Genomic DNA, 22,378 nt, shown 5'->3' on the forward strand with positions numbered 1-22,378 from the left:
AAATACAGGGAATGTGTTTTTTGTCTGACTGAGAAACCCCTCACCAAAAGAGAATTTCCTTTTCACATCTTCAAAAGATGCGTTGAAAGTAGTCTTTTGAAGTTTTTGACTTATTGGCGGCGATGCCGCCTCCCTCCCCCAAATTCTTTAAAGATTTTTTTTCATATACACGGAAATTTTCTCTTAGTTTAATTTAATCCAAAACGTTCTGCTTCCTAAATTTTGGACTGTTCGGCGGCGATGCCGCCTCTCTTCTCTAGAATACTTTGAAACTAAAACTATTTCACATATTTCTAAGTTCAAAAGTTAAAGAAGCCCCTTATTCAGTCTATTTCGATTTCAATCCTTTTCATTCGTACCTGAGTGCTTCACAAAAATTCTCAAAGTTCTTAAAGAAAACAAAACTTCTTGATTCCCCGAAATATCTCACTCTTAACATGTCTACCTACTAAGTTCCTGATTGTTTTCTTTTATTTTCTCTATTGTAATTGTGTTAGTGGCTTTTGGTCCATCATCTCGAATAAAAACTAACTAACTAAAAAAAACAAAGAAACATTTTTTGAGTTTTAAACGATCGGCGACAATGCCGCATGACTTCCCCATGAAGATTCGGACGAAAGGTTTATTGTTAACTACTATCAAGTTTCTGACTCGGTGTTTGTAGGATTGTGAATTTTTAAAGTTGTTGGAACTCAATCATCCCTTCTGACAGAATTGTAGCGGTGTGTGCAGAGTCAACAGAAAGATAGCTACTCCACCCTTTTGTTCTAAAATCTCGACCATAATTACAACTTTCATATGCTGACTATCTATGCTCTTATCAAAACAAAAAACCAAAAAACTTTAAGGACCTGGCGGGAACGAACTCACTACCCCATGGGTGAGTGTCATCTGCGTAGACCGCTACACCAAATACGCGCGGCCGGGGCGCTCTTGAGAGTGCAGTCAAGAAACACCGAGTATGATTGATTTTTTGAACTTTCTACCACCCTGTCGGGACACACCTTTTCTGAACGATTTCTACTGTTGAAATCGACATCGTCTCCAGAAGACGTCAAATTTGATATTTTTGAAAAAAGAAAAGTTCGGGCATCATCTAAGGGAAATTCCCAATCTATCTATCTAGTTTTTATAACAATCGGTCCACTACGGAGAGAGTTATGACATGCAACAAATAAATCGACAGACATACTCTGTTGAATATTATTAGTAAAGATTGTTGATAAAGTTTAATCTAACTAATAAATGTTTTGGTTACAGTATACATTGGGCGTCACAAACTCAGACTTCGTCAGGAGTTGAAAAATCCGGTCTCACAGCGAAAACGTTAGGGTTACTGTAGTTTCCGTTGTCATACTACGGTGGAATTTATTTTCGACACTTTTCAAACATTTTACGCTGAAAAACATCTGAAAATGTAAAAAAACTAACAAAGTTATAGATTTTCGAAACTTTTCGAAAGTCCGAAAATCGCTAAAACTACCGTAACTTGGTAAGATTAGATCCAAGACTAGTAAATTGAATATTTTTGAAATCAGCTCTCAAAGACGGTTCAAATGAGTATAATCATGCCTAGGTTTGAAAAATTTCGAAAAATCAGGACTCCGGGTTACTGTAGTTTTTCACGACAAAGTTCACAGTTTTCCCACATTTTGAGCCAAATCTCAACTTATTATCAAAGGATATTGTGTCCTCATGTTTTTAGTCGGTTTTCTGACTAACATAATTACAGTATACCTTAGTACACGTCACAAACTCTAAAAACAGACATCATAATTATGTAGGGGTCTTATTATCAAGAGACACGTTTTCTCAAATTTCCCGCCTCATTAGTGTCGTATTGATCCGCGAAATTTCTGGTTTGTATAGTTTTTTTCTGGGAAATTTTTAGCGTCTTTAGTACTTATGACGCAGCACCAGACGTGTTCGTCATTGTGTTCTAGTCTAGTCCTTCACCTGAATAGCTCCCAATTTAATAAATTTCAGCCATTTTATTTCAGTGACACTCAAAAATACAACTAGTCACACATATCCATGTCGGACCGCCACTGGATCCTAATTTCCGACATCGCTGGCCCCATCGGGTTCTCCCTAACAATCCTCTCAAGTTCAGTCCTTCTATTCCTTATATTTTCACGTAGCTCCCCTATCAAGGGTGCCTACAAAAGAATGTTAGTGGTTTTTTGTGTCTTCACAATGTTTTATTCACTTGTGGAGATGTTGCTAAGACCGCTCATTCATATCTATGATGACACGTTGTACTTGATTCAGAGGAAGAGGTTCGATATGGCAAAGGGGTTGACCAGGTTGATACCGAGTGAGTTTACGGCGGGTGCAATAGGGCGCAGTTTCTAATTTCAGGTACCTACTGCTGGTGCTATGCCATGAGCTTCTGCCTGTTCGCCCTTCAATTCTTATACAGATACGTAGCGGTTTGCAAGTGAGTTGCTGTCTCCGGGACCCTCTCTCTTTCACTTTTTCTTTTCCAGACCCCAATACGTCACCTATTTCACGGGCGGTTACTTCTACTACTGGTTGGCACTTATCCTGTCACTTGCCACTAGCTGGGGACTCACTGCCGCTTTCATGTTCCCCCAGACAAATCGAACCACGGAAAGTTTTCTATATGTTATCAAGAACTCGTATGATTTGAATCCGTATTGGACGGATTACGTGGCGTATAAATATGTGAGTTCCCCCAACAAGAGGAGAGGGGATGGCTGGAGGTCAAGGATGGGGAATGTTAGGCCAGCAAGGTTTTGTAAGGACCTATCTACAGTGTCGGTAGTGTTTGAACATGTCAAGAGGCTGGGCTTGGTGGCCGAGGTTGGAAAAGTTAGGAACCTATTCAGATGGGTCTGGCTTCAAAGGCGTCTATAGTCTTTAGACGAGGGATGGTTGGTGTTTGGGGATATGGGAAAGTTAGGCCACCAAGCTATCCACAGTACCTATGGTGGCAAGCGGGGACGTCGAGTGCCAAGAATGTGTGGCCTAACTTTCTCGGTTTCTCGGCCATTAGCCTTGTGACATTTAAAAACACCTAAATATGAACCGACACGCTTCATAACTGTGACAACTCGAAGTTTGAATTTTTGACACCTGACCATCCACACTGTCGAATTTCTCCGGTTTTAAAGTGTCTCGGTTCCAAAACGTCCTAGCTTTTACACCCTCCATTCTTTCAGTTCGACACCGACGAGAATCATGTCCGATGGGTAAATGTGCTCAGCTTGTTTGGCGTCTTACAACACGGTCTTGTTATAGTGAGTGCATAAAAATAAGAAATAAGTTATGTCACCAGCTCTATTATTTCAGAGTCTCAGCTTCGGCACCCTATTCTACTGTGGTATCAAGACATACTTCTACATTAAGGAGCACGCAGGGATGTCGGCGAAAACCCGCAATTTCCAACTTCAGCTTTTCCGGGCGCTTGTGGTGCAGGTAACCAACCTGAGTAGCGACTCATTCGATACAAAAAAAATAATTCCAGACCTGCCTCTCAATGTTCATGATGTACATCCCAATCGGATTCATGTTCTCCTGCCCGTATTTTGACTTACAACTCGGCGCGATCACTAATTATCAGACAGTTATGGCGCAACTCTATCCTGGCATTGATCCATTTGTGGTGTTGCTTATTATAGATTCCTACAGGAAGACTATTCTTTGTAGGATTGTAGAAAATAATAACACAATTTTTAGCGTCGGAATTTCAGCGAAATTCTGCCCGCGGTTTATCTACGCTCGGAGTGAAACATCTGTGTATAATTTATCCACAAGTATCAATTTGGTGAAGGTCAAGCCATCCCTGACGTCGAGTGTGTTGATATTAAACATATGATTCATTTTAAGAAATCATTTTGGTCTCTTTGAAATAAAAACATTCAAATGTAGACAAAATATAATAGAATCAAAACATAGTGTCATGTCTCGTGAAGGTGGTGGAAAATAGAAAATGATCAATTTAGTGGAGTAAGAAGGTGAAAAAGGGTAAATAATAAGTGCTCTCTATGGATATTTTTTGATTAGCAAACATAAGACGCTGAACCAATTACTGGGGTTTGCACGGTGCCAACAATTTTGTATTCATGTCTGATATTACGATACCGCGACGCAACCGCTCCGCAAAGATTTAAAACTTGGAAAGTCTGGCATCTTGCCAGCTATCAATCAGAGTTCCATGGAAGTGAAAATTTCTTATGCGGAAGTCGGAAGTCGGAAGCGATTTTCCTTACCCGGAACTCGGAAGTCGGAAATGAAAAACGGCAAAGTCGGAATTCCATGCAACTCTGCTATCAATATGCGATTCCGGCCGCCGCGACGCGACCGTTCCGGATGACTTCTAACTTTAAAACTGGTGATTAGCTGAACGCTTTGCAGAAGATTTTTTAAACAAGTTCCAAGCGGACATCCATGTGACACCCTACAAAAAGCCGTTCTTATACTTTTAGTCGCAGACAAAAGTTCAGCCGCGACGCAACACGCTCCGCCGTCAGGATGAGTTCTTACTTGAAATGTCAATGTTTGGTTAACCGTGACGCAACCGCTCCGCAGCTCTGAATTATATTTTAACCATGTGACACCGTAAATACCAAAATTTGTTTGGTGAGCATCAACACAATCTTCAAGTCCTATGTTATGTTACCTCGCGTAATCTCTACTCTCCAGTGGAAACTCCTTAATTACTATTTTCCCTTCTTTTTTCGAAAGTACACTTTCTAGTCCATCGTGCTAATCTCTAATCGTTCACCAACCAATTCTCCGAACCAGTGTCCCCCATAGACGTAATAACATTTCCAATATAATCACAATCACAAAAACCAATTCCCTCCCTCCACTTATTCTATTCCACTCCATAGCCATGTCTGACGCCGTCTGGATTCAGGTGACCAACACCACTGGAACCTTTGGACTAGTCTTATCCATCTCCTCGAATTGTACCCTCCTTGCACTAATGATGTGTAAAATGTCGCCGGTAAAAGGTGCCTATAAAAATATTCTTATATTTTTCTGCGCCTTCACCATGTTTTATTCGTTTGTCGAGTTGTTCCTCCGCCCGATTATTCATATCTATGACGACACACTTTTTGTGATGCAGAGGAAGTGGTTTGAAATGTCGGCGATGGTTTCTCATCTCACCACAAGTAGGTTTACGCCCGTAAATCCACACCAAATTAAAAATTTTAGCAATGTACTGCGGGTGCTACGCCATGAGTTTTGTCCTGTTTGCTCTCCAATTTCTATATCGCTACGTGGCAACCTGTAAGCCTCTATACACCGATTTATTTCAAGGTGTACGCTTTGTTTTCTGGATTTTCGGTGCATTTTGTGTGGCTCTTAGTTGGGAAGCGGCGGCGTTCTTCTTGTTCCCACAGAGCTCACGGACCCAAAAAATGTTTCTTCATATCGTGAAGCATTCTTACGGTCTGGACCCCAATTTTGTGGATTATGTGCCTTATCGATATGTAAGTAGAACCTCAGGTATCTTTCATTATGTAGTAAACATTTTAAGTTCGAAAACGATGAGGGTGTCCGGAGAATCATTATGATAAATATTGTTGGGATTATACAGCATGTCATAATTATGGCGATTTCCTTTGGGACATTGCTCTACTGCGCCTTTAAAACATATTCAACGATTAGTCAGCATAAGGGGATGTCGGTGAAGACGAAGGAGCTGCAAATGCAACTTTTTAGGGCGTTGGTGGTGCAGGTATGGATTCTGAGTCGCTACGCAGTTGAAATTGTGATATAAGATACATAGCTAGTCACCTCGAATTGGGAATTGCAGATTTGAAAATTTTCAAGGTATTCGTGTCACGCGTACTAACGTAGTGCTGATATGTTACAGACAACATTTTTATCATTGTAAAACCATAATCAAGTAGCTTACCGAAAGGGCAGTTCTGAGTCGCTACGCAGTAAAATTGGCTAGTTCTACACAGAGCTATCCAATTGGTTTCAATGTTGATGGATTTTCAGATTTAGGTGATTTTGAAAGATTGCTCAAAATACTTGCTGTACATAAACCGAACTAACAGTTTCGCTAGTCATTAGAAATAAACTGCGTAGCGACTCAAAACGGAGTGTGTTGCTCCAAAATTGTCGATATTAAGAGTTTATTAGTATCGTTGTTTGAACTAATACTTTTACTGCGTAGCGACTCACAGACTGTGCTAAAGACTTACTAGGTAAGACCACCGAGTGACCGTGAAGATATGAGACGTGACTTTTATCGTTGGAAATCTGAGAAAACGCTGATTTCAAATATATATTCAATATTTGCCCTCGAGCCCTGTTATTAGAGAAAAATGAGGTCAAAGTTCTGACAAATGGCAAATTTTTACGTTTTTGAAATTAAAAACATTTTTTGCGTGTTATTTTTCTCTTAAACCAGGCCTCGAGAGCAAAAACTGAATATATATTTGGAATCAGCGTTTTCTCAGCTTTCCAATGGTATAGGTCACGTCCGTTAGGCCTCATTTTACCATCCCCATTCCCTAAATCTTCCAGGCCACAATCCCCACTATCTTTATGTACATTCCCCTCCTCTTCCTCTACGCCTGCCCGCTATTCAACTTTCAACTCGGACCCCTCGCCAACTACCAAACAATCATGGGGCAGTTATATCCAGGTGTCGACCCACTCGCCGTTTTATTCCTTATCACGGCGTACCGAAAAACTTTGTGCAGTAAGTAATTTGTCCTGGGGGCACTGGGGCCCCTAGGGTCCTGGAGCCATATTCTGTTGTTGTTTCAGGTTTGGTGTGTCTACGCCCGTCTACTTGGAGATCGTCGTCTACGGATTCTCAGAATTATGAGGTGACTCCAAGAAGACCGAGGAGCTCAACAGTCAGTCCGAGGATATAGACTTGCTTATATCAGAGATCTTTCTAAAAATTTAATGCCCCTCAGGACTAACATTATAGTTTTATATCTTGTTTTTCATTTCTTGGTAAAAGGAAAAACTAAAATTCCTAATGAGATGTTATTCTAGACATTAACATTATTCTGGTTCCGGTTTACCACTATATACAACAACAATAATAGAAAAGTACGCTCTATTTCTCAAATCGCTGAAAATAAAGTGTTCATCGTGACAGGTGTCGTCTCGTATTGTTTCTCCTTGCCCAGACACCAAAACATTCGATTCAACACATCTGAAACAAAACATTTTCTATCAAAACCAACTTTTTCAAAAACATACTTCTCATGGCAATTTTATATTCAGATATCACGTTGAGTACCAGTATACTGTCGATGAATGGGTATACTGTAAGGACTGGCATGATAATTCCGTTGGTAGAAAAGTTGGTGAATGGTAGGTAGGATAATAGGAATGTAGGGAGGTAGAGGATAAGGAGGGGGGACAGGATCTGAAAAATTCAAAATTTTGAAGAAAAAACAGAGATTTTTGAAGAAAAAACAGAGATTTTTGAAGAAAAAAGCAGATTTTTGATGGCCGAGTTTTACAAAAGTTCGGCCATTCCTTACCTGAACCAACAAAGACTTCAAAAACAATGAGTGCTGCTTATGGTGTCTCGATGACTGGAAATTTGACCTCCTATAAACGTGAATAGCCATTTTGACACCACAGAACATCATAATCAATAATTTTATCACCAGAATGATACTGAATACAACCAGATAAATAAGACCAGCCAGGTTGTAACCAGCCACGTCCCGGTTTTTGACCTCCTGATTTAAAAATTAATTTTTGACTTTCCTACTGTACCATCCATCTAAAAACTCACCAGCTTAATACACTGCCCGATATCCATATCATGGCTCTTTTCCAGCTCATATTTCAGCAAAATTTTGTCGGATGAGTCACAAGAAATAGTGTTATAAGTGAAGACCGCCCAGAGAAATCCACCAAAAATCACGCCGAGAATCCAGTAGGCAAATCGGCGAGCCTCGAATATGAGCACGCTGGAGCTACTGAAATAGAAAATTGGTAGTAGGCAACCGCGCTCCACCAGACTGGTTTAAGCGCGGAACTCAAAATGTTGGATCCAAGAAATTTTCCATGGGAAGTTTCGTAGAAAATGGGCGGAGTCTGTTTTGCAACATCACCGCGTTTTTTTTTTCAGGCAATGAAATTTTGTTATAGTTATTTCACAAATAAGTAGCGGCACTCTCTTTTCAGAAAAAATTGTGCGGTGATGTTGCAAAGCAGACTCCGCCCATTTACCACAGAACATATTTCTACGAAAAATTTCCTCCACGGACTCCGTAGGGCCTCAAATAAAGGTGAGTCATTTGCATTCGCGCTCCACTGGACTGAGCGCAAAGAAATTTGCTGCGTATCAAAAGTCCTTGACGACGCAGCGAATTCTATTCAACACAATTTGAATTCCCCGCCGAGTCTAGTGGAGCGCGATTGCTTTTACCACCGGTTCGTGAGTTAGGCCACGTTCTTGTGTCCCATTTGTGATAACCTACATCGACCAGTATCTATACAAAAATTGAATCGAGATAAGACTCAACATTGAGCAATGAAACCCGGTGAATAGTGCTGAAAATTGGGATATTTTGAAATATTTTTCTCCTATAAACTAACACAACATTAGTGTAGACAACGAGTAAGATTCTAAAATCGAGAATCCGCTTGAGAAAATCACGACGGAATAACTATTAAGGTATAGTATCTGAAATTCTGACTGTGATATATGTAATAATTTCTTTGATGGCTCACCGGTTTAATGAGAAACTCCAAACTGGAAAAAAGTACACCGAACACTGCAAAGGTGACAATAAAATTGCGATAAGTGCCGAATAAATTTGGCGCGTGGAATATTGTTAGGTAGATCAGAGTGTAGTTGATGACGAAGGTCAGTGTCAAAACAACACCGCTTAGCTTGTGAAAAATGTTCAATAAAGTTGACATGCTTTAAAATTTTTATGTGTGCAGGTGGTGCTCGTGAAGATAAAGCGAAAAAAATATATAAGAGAGAGAGAGACGGCGCAGAGAAAATGGGGGAAGGGGAAATCGAATATTTTTTTCGTTTTTGCTGTGTGCATAATTAGAGTATGAGGGGGAGAGGGGGGGATAAGACTTAAGGGAGTTGAGATTAATTGAGGGGTGTGCATATTTACTTTGGAAATGTTGGGTGAGTCAGGGAGAAGTTAGGGGATCAAAAAACTTTTAAGCTGGGATTAAAATTAGAAATGTCAGGTTTAAAGAATTTATGGATGACTGCTGAAATTCGAGAAATGTCACAAACCTTGAGCAACCGGAACTGATATGAAGATGACGTTTGAAACGTGAGAGACGCAGATAATGGGATTTCGGTAGAGCGCACTTGTGAACAGAGTACTACTGTTATATTCATTAAATATACACTTTTTTCGTTACTAGTACGGTATCCCCTTGGAAAAAACATTTTAAGGAATGAAAATTTTAAGGGACTTTAAGAAATTTAAAGAAATTTAAAGGAAACTTCAATTTTTAAGGAATTTCACGAAAATAACCAAAAATCTTGTCAAACAATTCCTAGTTACAGTTTTGCACTGAAGAAACTTTTTTTAATCAATTTTTTTATTCTTATTAACTTTATGAAAAATATTCTATCAGAGAAAAGTTCGTACGATGCCAAGTCGATCAGTTGAAAAACTTGACAGATTTTGAAGGCATTCTGTGCTGGTGCTCCTTGGACGCGTTTTTCTGAAAAAGTACAAAAAGTTTGCAATATGGAGGCTGAAGGAATTCCGTTTGAAACCGAGTTTTGACTGTCTGGCGCACATCTGACGCGTTTATCTAAAGAAATAGCACCATCTACCTCACAACGAACCGACCAAACCGAAATTTTTCTGAAATTCTTGTTTTTTTTAGGTTTTAGAACATATTTGAAAATCAAGTCGAGAAAAAAACCTCGAAAACTTTCCAAGTCCTCCCCCCCCCCCCTCTCAAGTCCCCCTCTGAGCACAAACTCCGCCACAAGATCATACGTGACTTGCTATAGAATATCTCCTTCTTGACAATGTCTTCTATCAAAAAAAACCAATCAAAACATAAATGTTATCGAATGCGTGTGTAAGCGCAATAGAACAGACTCGAAAGATCAGCGACACAGTATAAAAGGACACAAACTTGGGGGCCAAGGGATTCAATATTTCCAACAAAAATTATGCTCCAAAAAGTTTTGGTTTTCACAGCTACCGTATTCTTGTCCGCAGCGGCAGCCTACGGACCACACCCTCCATCCGACAATCTTATGTACTACCCCGAGAATTTTGAGCGTAAGATTATTTAATTGGCTAATTAACGATAATTCCTTCCAGCCGAGATCCGCTACATCCGTGGACCCCCAGGGAAGCCTGGACCACCAGGGAGAGCCGGTGTCCGCGGAGTTGCAGGAGGGGCGGGGCCTCCAGGACCAGCGGGGCAGTCTAGTAAGCCTATTTCAGGTACAATAGTTATAAAATTTGTTAAAAATTTCAGCTTGCCAATACAAATGTCCTACCGGCTACTACACATCGTCTCGAAACTACGGTGGCGCTGAGCACATCTGGTGTATCAAGATGAAAGGGACCACCACTAAATATACCATGAACTTATTTGGAAATCTGGATATTGAGTGTAAAAAGGATGGAGCAGTGTTGACAGGATTCCAGAATCATACAGAGTATATGGCGGTGTACAGTAAGAATTTTAGGAAATTTTCAAATTTAAAAAAAAAAATTTCAGACAACTTTAAATCCAACTTCCCATGGATCAGTACCGTCAAGCCAATGGTGATAATTGGTGCAAGGAGAAAAGATTCGTGCCCAAAAATCACCACGGCATGCTCGAACACTCAAGGGAATCAATGGACGGATGGAGTCACCAGTGGGACAGTGCTTTTTGAGACGCCCGGATTTTTTGCCAACCGGGAACCGAACCCGTGAGTCATAAAGGGGGGTAAATCCCGAATGAAATAAATTTTTTCCAGAGATGTCGGGAAAAAAATGTGTTTCGGAGTGTGGACGAAGGACAACAAGCTGTACTCTTATAAATGCTCGGATTGGGATTACAGACCGGCGAAATTGTTCATGTGCGGGAAGCTGGCGCCTTGTGTTTTTTGAATAATTCACTTTTTTTTAACCGAATGTGAAAAATAAATGGTATTACAGTATTTGTTTTAGTTTTATTGGCAGAAAATTAGCTTAAATTTTGTAAAAATCCGTCTCGAGTTATTTTTAGACGCTAAGATTGCTCTGAACCAAGTGAATTGGCGTGAATTGAGTAAGAGGGTCTCTTTCTGATTTTTTTGATTTTCAGATGTTAAAAATAGCTTTAATTTCGTAAAAATCGGTTTAAAATAGTCTAGAAGCTTCAAAACTGAAGTTGTGAAAGTGCGCTCCACTGAGAAATTTATTACCGTATTCAAACTTGTCATGTTTTAATGTGTATTGTGATTCGGGGATATCCGATTACCGTAATCTTGGAAACGAAAATTGTTTTTTGAATTTTTAATCTTAGCTACAGTACCCGCTGTACCCGGATCTTTATAGTTTGCTCAAACAGAAAAATACTCGGCTACAGTATCCCCCCTTCGCTTTTCTACTACCCGGAAGAAATTATAGAGTTTTTCATCATTTTCGTACGTGCTACCTCCAGGGATTCCCCTCAAAGGATTACGGTAGCAACATTCGTCACAAAGGTTTACGTGACTTTCTGACTTTCTTCATCCCCTCATCCCAAAACAACACAAAATACGACTAGGTATCATTGAATCAGATTCGCCTTTTCAGATGTTGTGGTTGTCTCAGTGATTGGATCACGTACGCAATATCAATATAACCCAAAGGGTATAAAACAAGAAGAAAACTAGAGGAGCATCATGAAATATCATGGTTAGACGTATCATACTATTTGCTTTATTCATCTCATGCACTATCGCTGCTAGATACGGAAACCAGAACCAATACAACCGACACAATGGGTACAACAAACCTGCACCACCGGTTTATCAACCACCGCCCGATATGATATATGAATATTATGAACGTGAGTTTTTTTCTATAATACTTTCAACTAGGTGACATTGTTACTGCAACAGGATCTTCATAATGTACTACATGACTCAATATTTTAATCGATTACAATTGTTCATGCTAACATTACCCTCCCCTCCCTCAATAACAAATTTCTCTATTACAGCAGACAGTGAGGAATATGAAGGACCGCCTGGACCTCCAGGTCCCCCAGGGCCTGACGGACCTCCCGGACCTCCTGGTCCTGATGGCCCTCCTGGACCACCCGGTCCTGACTTCCCAGGAGGTAAGAATCAACACATGTAAATTTAACTAAGATGTAATAATTTTCAGTGTCTACAACACCTGAAGCTCCGACCACTCCAACTACTGAAGCTCCGACAACTTCAACCACTGAAGCTCCAACCACCTCGACTACCGAAGCTCCGTCTACTTCTACAACCGGAGCTCCGACAACTTCGACCACGGAAGCTCCGACGACTTCAACTACCGAAGCTCCAACCACCTCGACTACCGAAGCTCCATCGACCTCGACTACCGAAGCTCCGACAACTTCAACCACGGAAGCTCCAACCACCTCGACTACCCAAGAGCCGTCTACTTCTACGACCGAAGCTCCGACAACTTCGACCACTGAAGCTCCGACGACTTCACCTACCGAAGCTCCAACCACCTCGACTACCCAAGAGCCGTCTACTTCAACCACGGAAGCTCCGACGACTTCAACTACCGAAGCTCCATCGACCTCGACAACCGAAGCTCCGACAACTTCAACCACGGAAGCTCCAACCACCTCGACTACCCAAGAGCCGTCTATTTCTACGACCGAAGCTCCGACAACCTCGACCACTGAAGCTCCATCAACTTCAACTACCGAAGCTCCATCGACCTCGACTACCGAAGCTCCATCAACTTCAACTACCGAAGATCCAACCACCTCGACTACCGAAGCTCCGTCTACTTCTACAACCGAAGCTCCGACAACTTCAACCACGGAAGCTCCAACCACCTCGACTACCCAAGAGCCGTCTATTTCTACGACCGAAGCTCCGACAACCTCGACCACTGAAGCTCCATCAACTTCAACTACCGAAGCTCCATCGACCTCGACTACCGAAGCTCCATCAACTTCAACTACCGAAGATCCAACCACCTCGACTACCGAAGCTCCGACAACTTCGACCACTGAAGCTCCGACGACTTCAACTACCGAAGCTCCATCGACCTCGACCACTGAAGCTCCGACGACTTCAACTACCGAAGATCCAACCACCTCGACTACCGAAGCTCCATCAACTTCAACTACCGAAGATCCAACCACCTCGACTACCGAAGCTCCGTCTACTTCTACAACCGAAGCTCCGACAACTTCGACCACTGAAGCTCCGACGACTTCAACTACCGAAGATCCAACCACCTCGACTACCGAAGATCCAACCACCTCGACTACCGAAGCTCCGACAACTTCGACCACTGAAGCTCCGACGACTTCAACTACCGAAGATCCAACCACCTCGACTACCGAAGATCCAACCACCTCGACTACCGAAGATCCAACCACCTCGACTACCGAAGCTCCGACAACTTCGACCACTGAAGCTCCGACGACTTCAACTACCGAAGCTCCATCAACTTCAACTACCGAAGATCCAACCACCTCGACTACCGAAGCTCCGTCTACTTCTACAACCGAAGCTCCGACAACTTCGACTACCGAAGCTCCGACAACTTCGACCACTGAAGCTCCGACGACTTCAACTACCGAAGATCCAACCACCTCGACTACCGAAGCTCCGACAACTTCGACCACTGAGGCTCCATCAACTTCAACTACCGAAGATCCAACCACCTCGACTACCGAAGCTCCAACAACTTCAACCACGGAAGCTCCAACCACCTCGACTACCCAAGAGCCGTCTACTTCTACGACCGAAGCTCCGACAACTTCGACCACTGAAGCTCCGACGACTTCAACTACCGAAGATCCAACCACCTCGACTACCGAAGCTCCGACAACTTCGACCACTGAGGCTCCATCAACTTCAACTACCGAAGATCCAACCACCTCGACTACCGAAGCTCCGACAACTTCAACCACGGAAGCTCCAACCACCTCGACTACCCAAGAGCCGTCTACTTCTACGACCGAAGCTCCGACAACTTCGACCACTGAAGCTCCGACGACTTCAACTACCGAAGATCCAACCACCTCGACTACCGAAGATCCAACCACCTCGACTACCGAAGCTCCGACAACTTCGACCACTGAAGCTCCGACGACTTCAACTACCGAAGATCCAACCACCTCGACTACCGAAGATCCAACCACCTCGACTACCGAAGATCCAACCACCTCGACTACCGAAGCTCCGACAACTTCGACCACTGAAGCTCCGACGACTTCAACTACCGAAGCTCCATCGACCTCGACTACCGAAGCTCCATCAACTTCAACTACCGAAGATCCAACCACCTCGACTACCGAAGCTCCGTCTACTTCTACAACCGAAGCTCCGACAACTTCGACTACCGAAGCTCCGACAACTTCGACCACTGAAGCTCCGACGACTTCAACTACCGAAGATCCAACCACCTCGACTACCGAAGCTCCGACAACTTCGACCACTGAGGCTCCATCAACTTCAACTACCGAAGATCCAACCACCTCGACTACCGAAGCTCCAACAACTTCAACTACCGAAGATCCAACCACCTCGACTACCGAAGCTCCGTCTACTTCAACCACGGAAGCTCCAACCACCTCGACTACCCAAGAGCCGTCTACTTCTACGACCGAAGCTCCGACAACTTCAACCACGGAAGCTCCAACCACCTCGACTACCCAAGAGCCGTCTACTTCTACGACCGAAGCTCCGACAACCTCGACTACCGAAGCTCCATCAACTTCAACTACCGAAGATCCAACCACCTCGACTACCGAAGCTCCAACAACTTCAACCACGGAAGCTCCGACGACTTCAACTACCGAAGCTCCAACAACTTCAACTACCGAAGCTCCAACAACTTCAACCACGGAAGCTCCAACCACCTCGACTACCGAAGCTCCGACAACTTCAACTACCGAAGCTCCAACCACCTCGACTACCGAAGCTCCGACAACTTCTACAACCGAAGCTCCGACAACTTCAACCACGGAAGCTCCAACCACCTCGACTACCGAAGCTCCAACAACTTCAACCACGGAAGCTCCAACAACTTCAACTACCGAAGCTCCAACCACCTCGACTACCGAAGCTCCAACAACTTCAACCACGGAAGCTCCAACAACTTCAACTACCGAAGCTCCAACCACCTCGACTACCGAAGCTCCGACAACTTCAACTACCGAAGCTCCAACCACCTCGACTACCGAAGCTCCGACAACTTCTACAACCGAAGCTCCGACAACTTCAACCACGGAAGCTCCGACGACTTCAACCACGGAAGCTCCGGCGACTTCAACTACCGAAGCTCCATCGACCTCGACTACCGAAGCTCCAACAACTTCAACTACCGAAGCTCGAACCACCTCGACTACCGAAGCTCCGACAACTTCTACAACCGAAGCTCCGACAACTTCAACCACGGAAGCTCCAACCACCTCGACTACCCAAGAACCGTCTACTTCTACGACCGAAGCTCCGACGACTTCAACTACCGAAGCTCCGACGACTTCAACTACCGAAGCTCCATCGACCTCGACAACCGAAGCTCCGACAACTTCAACCACTGAGGCTCCATCAACTTCAACTACCGAAGATCCAACCACCTCGACTACCGAAGCTCCAACAACTTCAACTACCGAAGATCCAACCACCTCGACTACCGAAGCTCCGACAACTTCAACCACGGAAGCTCCAACCACCTCGACTACCCAAGAGCCGTCTACTTCTACGACCGAAGCTCCGACAACTTCAACCACGGAAGCTCCAACCACCTCGACTACCCAAGAGCCGTCTACTTCTACGACCGAAGCTCCGACAACCTCGACTACCGAAGCTCCATCAACTTCAACTACCGAAGATCCAACCACCTCGACTACCGAAGCTCCAACAACTTCAACCACGGAAGATCCGACGACTTCAACTACCGAAGCTCCGACAACTTCAACTACCGAAGCTCCAACCACCTCGACTACCCAAGAGCCGTCTACTTCTACGACCGAAGCTCCGACAACCTCGACTACCGAAGCTCCAACAACTTCAACCACGGAAGCTCCAACCACCTCGACTACCGAAGCTCCGACAACTTCAACTACCGAAGCTCCAACCACCTCGACTACCGAAGCTCCGACAACTTCTACAACCGAAGCTCCGACAACTTCAACCACGGAAGCTCCGACCACCTCGACTACCCAAGAGCCGTCTACTTCTACAACCGAAGCTCCGACAACTTCAACCACGGAAGCTCCAACCACCTCGACTACCCAAGAGCCGTCTACTTCTACGACCGAAGCTCCGACAACCTCGACTACCGAAGCTCCATCAACTTCAACTACCGAAGATCCAACCACCTCGACTACCGAAGCTCCAACAACTTCTACAACCGAAGCTCCGACAACTTCAACCACGGAAGCTCCGACGACTTCAACTACCGAAGCTCCAACAACTTCAACTACCGAAGCTCGAACCACCTCGACTACCGAAGCTCCGACAACTTCAACCACGGAAGCTCCAACCACCTCGACTACCCAAGAACCGTCTACTTCTACGACCGAAGCTCCGACGACTTCAACTACCGAAGCTCCGACGACTTCAACTACCGAAGCTCCATCGACATCGACAACCGAAGCTCCGTCTACTTCAACAACCGAAGCTCCGACGACTTTAACTACCGAAGCTCCGACGACTTCAACTACCGAAGATCCAACCACCTCGACTACCGAAGCTCCGACGACTTCAACTACCGAAGCTCCGACGACTTCAACTACCGAAGCTCCGTCTACTTCTACAACCGAAGCTCCGACAACTTCGACCACTGAAGCTCCGACAACTTCAACCACGGAAGCTCCGACGACTTCAACTACCGAAGCTCCATCGACCTCGACTACCCAAGAACCGTCTACTTCTACAACCGAAGCTCCGACAACTTCGACCACTGAGGCTCCAACCACCTCGACTACCGAAGCTCCAACAACTTCAACTACCGAAGCTCCAACAACTTCAACTACCGAAGATCCAACCACCTCGACTACCGAAGCTCCAACAACTTCAACTACCGAAGATCCAACCACCTCGACTACCGAAGCTCCAACAACTTCAACTACCGAAGCTCCAACAACTTCAACCACGGAAGCTCCAACCACCTCGACTACCCAAGAGCCGTCTACTTCTACGACCGAAGCTCCGACAACTTCAACCACGGAAGCTCCAACCACCTCGACTACCCAAGAGCCGTCTACTTCTACGACCGAAGCTCCGACAACCTCGACTACCGAAGCTCCATCAACTTCAACTACCGAAGATCCAACCACCTCGACTACTGAAGCTCCAACAACTTCAACCACGGAAGATCCGACGACTTCAACTACCGAAGCTCCAACAACTTCAACTACCGAAGCTCCAACAACTTCAACCACGGAAGCTCCAACCACCTCGACTACCGAAGCTCCGACAACTTCAACTACCGAAGCTCCAACCACCTCGACTACCGAAGCTCCGACAACTTCTACAACCGAAGCTCCGACAACTTCAACCACGGAAGCTCCAACCACCTCGACTACCGAAGCTCCAACAACTTCAACCACGGAAGCTCCAACAACTTCAACTACCGAAGCTCCAACCACCTCGACTACCGAAGCTCCGACAACTTCAACCACGGAAGCTCCAACCACCTCGACTACCGAAGCTCCGACAACTTCTACAACCGAAGCTCCGACAACTTCAACCACGGAAGCTCCGACGACTTCAACCACGGAAGCTCCGGCGACTTCAACTACCGAAGCTCCATCGACCTCGACTACCGAAGCTCCAACAACTTCAACTACCGAAGCTCGAACCACCTCGACTACCGAAGCTCCGACAACTTCTACGACCGAAGCTCCGACGACTTCAACTACCGAAGCTCCGACGACTTCAACTACCGAAGCTCCATCGACATCGACAACCGAAGCTCCGTCTACTTCAACAACCGAAGCTCCGACGACTTTAACTACCGAAGCTCCGACGACTTCAACTACCGAAGCTCCGACGACTTCAACTACCGAAGCTCCGACGACTTCAACTACCGAAGCTCGAACCACCTCGACTACCGAAGCTCCGACAACTTCTACGACCGAAGCTCCGACGACTTCAACTACCGAAGCTCCATCAACTTCAACTACCGAAGCTCCATCGACCTCGACAACCGAAGCTCCGACGACTTCAACTACCGAAGCTCCGACGACTTCAACTACCGAAGCTCCGTCTACTTCTACAACCGAAGCTCCGACAACTTCGACCACTGAAGCTCCGACAACTTCAACCACGGAAGCTCCGACGACTTCAACTACCGAAGCTCCATCGACCTCGACTACCCAAGAACCGTCTACTTCTACAACCGAAGCTCCGACAACTTCGACCATCGAAGCTCCATCGACCTCGACTACCGAAGCTCCGACGACTTCAACTACCGAAGCTCCATCGACCTCGACTACCCAAGAGCCGTCTACTTCTACGACCGAAGCTCCATCTACTTCTACGACAGGATACCCATCCACTTCAACTACTATTGCTTCAACATCTACCACAATCCAGTCAACGACAACCCAAGGGTGTGCCAATGCAGTATGTGATGAAGGATGGTTCAGAACAGTCAGAGGAAATCCAGGACAACCGCTTTGCATGAGAGTAAGTTGTTATACTGTTAAGTGATGCTAATTTCTATGGTTGCAGTTGTTCTACCACGACACAAGCAGCTACTATGATGCAGAGCTCTTCTGCTACAATGTACAACAAGCATTCCTAACAGGACCCGACACTGATCCAGAATACGCAGAAATCATGAACCAAGCTCGTAACAATCCGGATGTGGTCACCAACATGACATCGTATGATTATTCAATGATTATGATTGGATTGAAGAGAACAGAAGAATGTACGAGTAACAATGGAACCAACAATGATGGATCTACTAAACCTGAATGTTCTCTTCCACGAGGATTCATTTGGCAAGACGGACTCGGAGATACTTCAAACACTTTGGTCAACAACAACTTCAATTCAAATCCGGGAGTGGAAACTTCAACATATGCAGTTCGTGCTTGTGCTGGTATCAAGTTCTTCAAAACTAACCCGACTAATTCTCTCAACAAAGTGTACTCTCTGGACTGCAACAATGCCAAGAGAAGTGACGGTTTGGAATCACGAATGGTTGTATGTGGAAAACGTGGACAGTGTCCTGCATCTCCTCCTTCCACGGTCTCGACGACAATTGGAACCACAACAACAGCACCACCTCCACCAACCACAACTGCTTCGACCTCAACAACCGAAGCTCCGACAACTTCAACCACTGAAGTTCCCTCTACTTCCACGACAGGAGCACCATCTACCTCCACTACTATTCCTTCGACGACTACCGGACCGCCTCCTCCAACGACAACTGCTTCCACGACGACATACCTACCCACTACAACCACGGACTGTCCTGTGAAAGTCTGTCAATACGGATTCACTCCAACACTGAGAGATGGAAAAGTGTGGTGTCTTCGAGTGTTCTTCCAATTCATCACTCATTACCAAGATGCCATTAACTTCTGTGAAAACGTCAAATCGGTGGTCTCCGGTCCGCAAGATAATTCGGAATACAACATGTTGTTGGGTAAGGAGACCTTCTGGGAGAAAATTGTGAATTTCCTTGATTTTTCAGATCAAACCAGAACGGACCCAGTCATTGTTGGTCATTTGACAAATTACCAACAAGTTATCATGGTTCTAGGAGCACAACGAACCATGAACTGTGTCAACACCACGGATCCGCCATGCGCATTGCCAAATGTGAGACTTTGCGACTTTTCAACTTTTCACTAAAAATCGTACCTCTAGGGATTCTACTGGCTCGACGGTGTCACCACCGGCAACTACATCTTCGATAACAAGTTCAATTCAATTGGAGTGCAAACGTGAGTCGGGATTGAGACTAATCTCTGAATTCTATAAATTCAGAGACGCCGAGCAAACAGCAGCATGTGTTGGAATCAAGGTTTTCCCGAACGTCGACAGACGATCCGAGGAGTTGCTATGGTCATTGAGTTGCGAATCCGCCGTGTCCTATTCAGGAGTTGTGCTGAAACTCGTGGTGTGTGGACATGAAGGTGTCTGTCCGGAAGGGTCGACTACAACTCCGCCCACAACTCTCTCAACGACTACAGTAACCACGACGACTCCAACTACACCCACGACAACTACCAAGAGTGAGTTATACTTGCATACTGGGCCGGCGCTTAACTCGCTTAAAACGGGATGTTATGAACTGAAAAATATACCAAAATATAGGTCTCTGCGAGTTCTATGTAGATGACCCACAACGGGCCGGACGGCAAATCGGCCCGGCACGTAATAGATCAAAGATATAGAACTCGCCGAGATCTGCATTTTGGTATATTTTCAGCTCATAATGTTGCGTTTGAAGTGAGCTGTCCCTCCCGGTTTGCAAGCATGATTTTAACTTGAACTTTAAAAAAAAAATTAAATTTTCAAGAAGTCTGCCTTAAAAGTCAACTGAAATGTGCTGACGGCTGGTCAATGTTCAATCGAACCACGTACCGCCCGTATTGTTTCAAAGTGCTCAACCAGCAAAACATGACCTACAACCAATCATCCGCATTGTGCCAACAGAACGGTGGATACCTATCTGGCATCGAGAACATCACCGAGTACAACTGGATAGTCCAACTCGCGCAGAACTCGGTGAACTTCTCCTCAACCACCGACAATCAGGTGTTGGTGACAATCGCGTTGCAGAGGAAATCCTATTGTATCTCCAGTAATTCCACGGATAGTTGCTACTTGTTCAAGGTAATAGCTTTCAGAGGGTTTTTTCTCTAAAAAGTGAGGTTTTAATTAAGGCATACGAGTTCGAGGACAATGGGCAAACTTATTACATCGACATCCTTCAACATAACAATTTATGGGCAAACGGGCAGCCAGTGATGTAAGTTTCTGAAATTTGGTCGGCATACTAAGTCGACAACGTCAACTCCAGTTATGGTGTCAGAATCGGCTGAAAAGAAGTGGTGGCATGCTTATCGACCGAGCAGATACTGGATGCCACGTAACTCGCTTGAAACGCAATGCTATGAGCTGAAAAATATACCAAAATGCAGATCTCAGCGAGTTCTATGTCCGTGACTTACTTCGGGCGGGATGAATTTTTTACATTTTTTGCCACTTTTTCTTGGCCCGCGGCCTAATAGTGACTAGCCATCGGGCCCATGTCTTACTTATCACAAACATAGACCGCATCGAGATCTACATTTTGGTATATTTTTCAGCTCAAAAAATTCAGTTTGAAGCAAGTTACGCACGGCCCAGTTTTTGTGGCTGATCGGTATTAGTTAGGCCAACCTCGATGAGTCTTTGTTATTTTTGGCTCGTTTTGCTCAGAAATTCGAGTTTCTGGACATTCGGACACTGCAGAAACACAGAAATCTCAATTTTCGGCACTATTTGATGCGAAAATCGCAAAATTTTGACATCTGGACATCCGGACACTGCGAACACAAAGACAGACCTCATTTTCATTCATAACCCTGTTAGAGAGTGTCTTCCGTTTTGGAACCGTTGCCTTATCAGAACAGTTCTGAATAGGGCCAAGATTCAAGATTCCCATTTCCAGATTCTCCACCCTACCGCAAGGATGTGTCGGTATACTGATCAACACACCTCCTACGGTCAACAATGGAAAACTGTACTCAACACGTTGCGACAGCGGAGAGCAGACCTATGGAATGAGCAATTCGGCTCTTTGTGCTCGATTACCGGATGTTTGTCCGCCGTGAGACCACTGATAATGATACATTGTAATGAAAGTAGGACCACCATATACTCTTCTCAATGATAAAGTATTCATGAATTCGTAATTTTGAACATCATTATACCAAGTCGTTAAAAGCCGGAAAGGGAATATCCGATTCATGGAAGTGCCTTTTTTACGAGCGCCCAGGAGGACAATGGTTGTTGGTCTGTGGCGCAAGGACGGGAACTGGTTTTTGTCATTGGTGTGTCATGTCATAGAATAGAAACATATGAGCACTGCCATTTCTCTCATGTTTTCTAAAGATAGTTTTTATTTATAAAACTAATTAGGCGGTCTCCCCTGACATCATTTCTGTGTAAATATGTACACATTATTTAGTTTCAATGTGAACAGTAGGGGGAAAACTAAGCGGATCATCTATCTATTCAGAAGATTATGTCGTT

General features: G+C 44.5%; 5 protein-coding genes and 1 pseudogene across 6 annotated transcripts; 3 read left to right on the forward strand and 3 right to left on the reverse strand.

Moving 5' to 3' along the window:
• Nucleotides 1-2,217: 2,217 nt before the first annotated feature.
• GCK72_016683 (uncharacterized protein) lies at nt 2,218-3,841 on the forward strand (the record flags this gene model as incomplete). Its single annotated transcript, XM_053731631.1, has 7 exons — nt 2,218-2,317; nt 2,362-2,440; nt 2,490-2,688; nt 3,186-3,263; nt 3,316-3,441; nt 3,491-3,668; nt 3,717-3,841. 7 exons carry the CDS (start codon nt 2,218-2,220, stop codon nt 3,839-3,841), a joined length of 885 nt encoding a protein of 294 aa, XP_053580544.1.
• A 1,020-nt stretch (nt 3,842-4,861) lies between these two features.
• Nucleotides 4,862-6,869, forward strand: GCK72_016684 (uncharacterized protein; the record flags this gene model as incomplete). Its single annotated transcript, XM_053731632.1, has 5 exons — nt 4,862-5,144; nt 5,188-5,465; nt 5,513-5,713; nt 6,514-6,691; nt 6,760-6,869. The coding sequence occupies 5 exons, from the start codon at nt 4,862-4,864 to the stop codon at nt 6,867-6,869; spliced, it is 1,050 nt and encodes a 349-aa protein (XP_053580545.1).
• A 198-nt stretch (nt 6,870-7,067) lies between these two features.
• Nucleotides 7,068-8,491, reverse strand: GCK72_016685 (uncharacterized protein; the record flags this gene model as incomplete). Its single annotated transcript, XM_053731633.1, has 5 exons — nt 7,068-7,159; nt 7,207-7,375; nt 7,494-7,697; nt 7,754-7,940; nt 8,445-8,491. The coding sequence occupies 5 exons, from the start codon at nt 8,489-8,491 to the stop codon at nt 7,068-7,070; spliced, it is 699 nt and encodes a 232-aa protein (XP_053580546.1).
• A 1,638-nt stretch (nt 8,492-10,129) lies between these two features.
• Nucleotides 10,130-11,066, forward strand: GCK72_016686 (uncharacterized protein; the record flags this gene model as incomplete). The annotated part of the gene is made up of 5 exons (XM_003092887.2): nt 10,130-10,241; nt 10,284-10,394; nt 10,444-10,644; nt 10,690-10,885; nt 10,934-11,066. 5 exons carry the CDS (start codon nt 10,130-10,132, stop codon nt 11,064-11,066), a joined length of 753 nt encoding a protein of 250 aa, XP_003092935.2.
• A 1,072-nt stretch (nt 11,067-12,138) lies between these two features.
• On the reverse strand, nt 12,139-18,801 carry GCK72_016687 (uncharacterized protein; the record flags this gene model as incomplete). The annotated part of the gene is made up of 1 exon (XM_053731634.1): nt 12,139-18,801. One exon carries the CDS (start codon nt 18,799-18,801, stop codon nt 12,139-12,141), a length of 6,663 nt encoding a protein of 2,220 aa, XP_053580547.1.
• Nucleotides 18,802-19,011: 210 nt separating this feature from the next.
• GCK72_016688 lies at nt 19,012-22,000 on the reverse strand (annotated as a pseudogene). The gene is made up of 2 exons: nt 21,886-22,000; nt 19,012-19,604 (listed from the first exon to the last, which is right to left on the reverse strand). Coding segments are annotated over exons 1-2 (708 nt in total).
• Between the last annotated feature and the right edge of the window lie 378 nt (nt 22,001-22,378).

Source organism: Caenorhabditis remanei, chromosome V (genome assembly GCF_010183535.1).
Source record: "Caenorhabditis remanei strain PX506 chromosome V, whole genome shotgun sequence".
Classification (NCBI taxonomy): Eukaryota; Metazoa; Nematoda; class Chromadorea; order Rhabditida; family Rhabditidae; genus Caenorhabditis; species Caenorhabditis remanei.